The following is a 1,580-nucleotide window of genomic DNA, read 5'->3' as shown; positions in this document are numbered from 1 at the left end:
GAATGGAATGGGTTCCTTCCAACCCATAAATTCTCGAAAAAGTTGAGGAGAAATTTCTGCTCTCCCACAGCACTAGGTGGAACTGTGTCCAAAAATAAAATCAAAGCTGGGTAGGAAATCAGTTGGGATCCAAAGCACCCATTTCTAAGAAAATTCCAAAATCTATTCAGTACAGTTTTCTGGACATTCACATATGTCCAACAGTTGGGCAGCCTTTTAGAAAAAAGTAATACTGCATCCCACATTGATGAATGGCAAGAAGGGTCTTTCTCCTGAAAAGCACCAAGGATAGAACCGGAAATAGTTTTCATGCTCTGTTCCTTAAAAGCATGAGGAATGTTTTTCACAAGGCTCTTTAAGACTGAAAAGGTAGCAGATCGGACAATGGTACTTTTGGACTGCAACAGGTGTACAAAGTATTTATGCTCGGTGAACAACTTTTCAGCAAATGAAATAGCAGTTTCCCTAGACTTGGAAGCATGCTTTGTTTCACCACTGCCTTTCCCAGTCCCTGATCTTTCAGTCCGAACACTCACTAAGACATCAATTAATGTGGCTAGAGCAAGCAGTGATGAAGAGATAACCTGCGTTTGAAGACAGCAAGAAACAGCATAACAGCACAACTTAAAACAAAAATAAAATCCTCAAGCAGAAAGTAGTAGTATTTCCAATTAGGCAACTGGAAAATTGATATACAACATGAAGAGGAAATTCAGTCAAAGGAGGGAGTATGATATGAACCACGACCAAGGAATTTCCATACCTCAAGGTCCAATTACAATGACGAGAGCCAAGAAGCTACAACAAACCTTGTACACATATATCCAGGCTATGGTGAACTCATCAAAGGAAATTCTAGAAGACGTTGGAGACCTCCCTTATATGTTGTGCAAAGTTGAGCTTCAAGAAAGAGATGCATTAAATGCACTTTAAGTTGCGTTTATTGAACTCAGCTAAATTTATGGAACTAGTCCAAAGATCACTAGTAAGCACATTTCATTAGTTGCANCATTTCATTCATTGCACTATTTAATTATAATTTAAATATTTGTTTGTCATATTTAAGCTAGTTTTTAATATAGGAGTTAAAGGTTATATTGTAACCCACATAGGTTACCATATTCCACCATTAACTAGCCATTCATATTCCACCATTAACTAGCCATTTTAATAGGGAGGGTTATGGGTATTTCTCATTTACTAGCCAATTTAATTTGGGAGTTATGTGTGGTTAAGGTTGTAAAGGCTATATAAAACCTTCTTTTCTTTGATTAGAGACATCACATTTCTATTCTTTTTTTTATTCCAAAATGTGATGTCTCTAATAAAAAAAAAGAAGACTATTAGCCTTTACAACCTTAACCTATGTGACACATAACTCCCAATAACACTCACTAAGACATCAATTAATGTGGCTAGAGCAAGCAGTGATGAAGAGATAACCTGCGTTTGAAGACAGCAAGAAACAGCATAACAGCACAACTTAAAACAAAAATAAAATCCTCAAGCAGAAAGTAGTAGTATTTCCAATTAGGCAACTGGAAAATTGATATACAACATGAAGAGGAAATTCAGTCAAA

The 1,580-nt window shown here is 36.4% G+C and overlaps 1 protein-coding gene across 1 annotated transcript in view; it reads right to left on the bottom strand.

Moving 5' to 3' along the window:
* Window positions 1-643, bottom strand: part of LOC111785713 (E3 ubiquitin-protein ligase listerin-like) — a gene marked incomplete at both ends in the record, with an annotated part of 7,904 nt that extends 7,261 nt beyond the window's left edge. The window contains one exon of the mRNA XM_023666095.1: window positions 9-643. Coding sequence (XP_023521863.1) covers window positions 9-643 — 635 coding nt within the window. The remainder of the gene's footprint in view (window positions 1-8) is intronic.
* Window positions 644-1,580: the final 937 nt, after the last annotated feature.

The sequence above is a fragment of the Cucurbita pepo genome, unplaced genomic scaffold, assembly GCF_002806865.2.
Source record: "Cucurbita pepo subsp. pepo cultivar mu-cu-16 unplaced genomic scaffold, ASM280686v2 Cp4.1_scaffold000667, whole genome shotgun sequence".
Classification (NCBI taxonomy): domain Eukaryota; kingdom Viridiplantae; phylum Streptophyta; class Magnoliopsida; order Cucurbitales; family Cucurbitaceae; genus Cucurbita; species Cucurbita pepo.
This window is presented reverse-complemented; position numbering and strand designations above follow the sequence as displayed.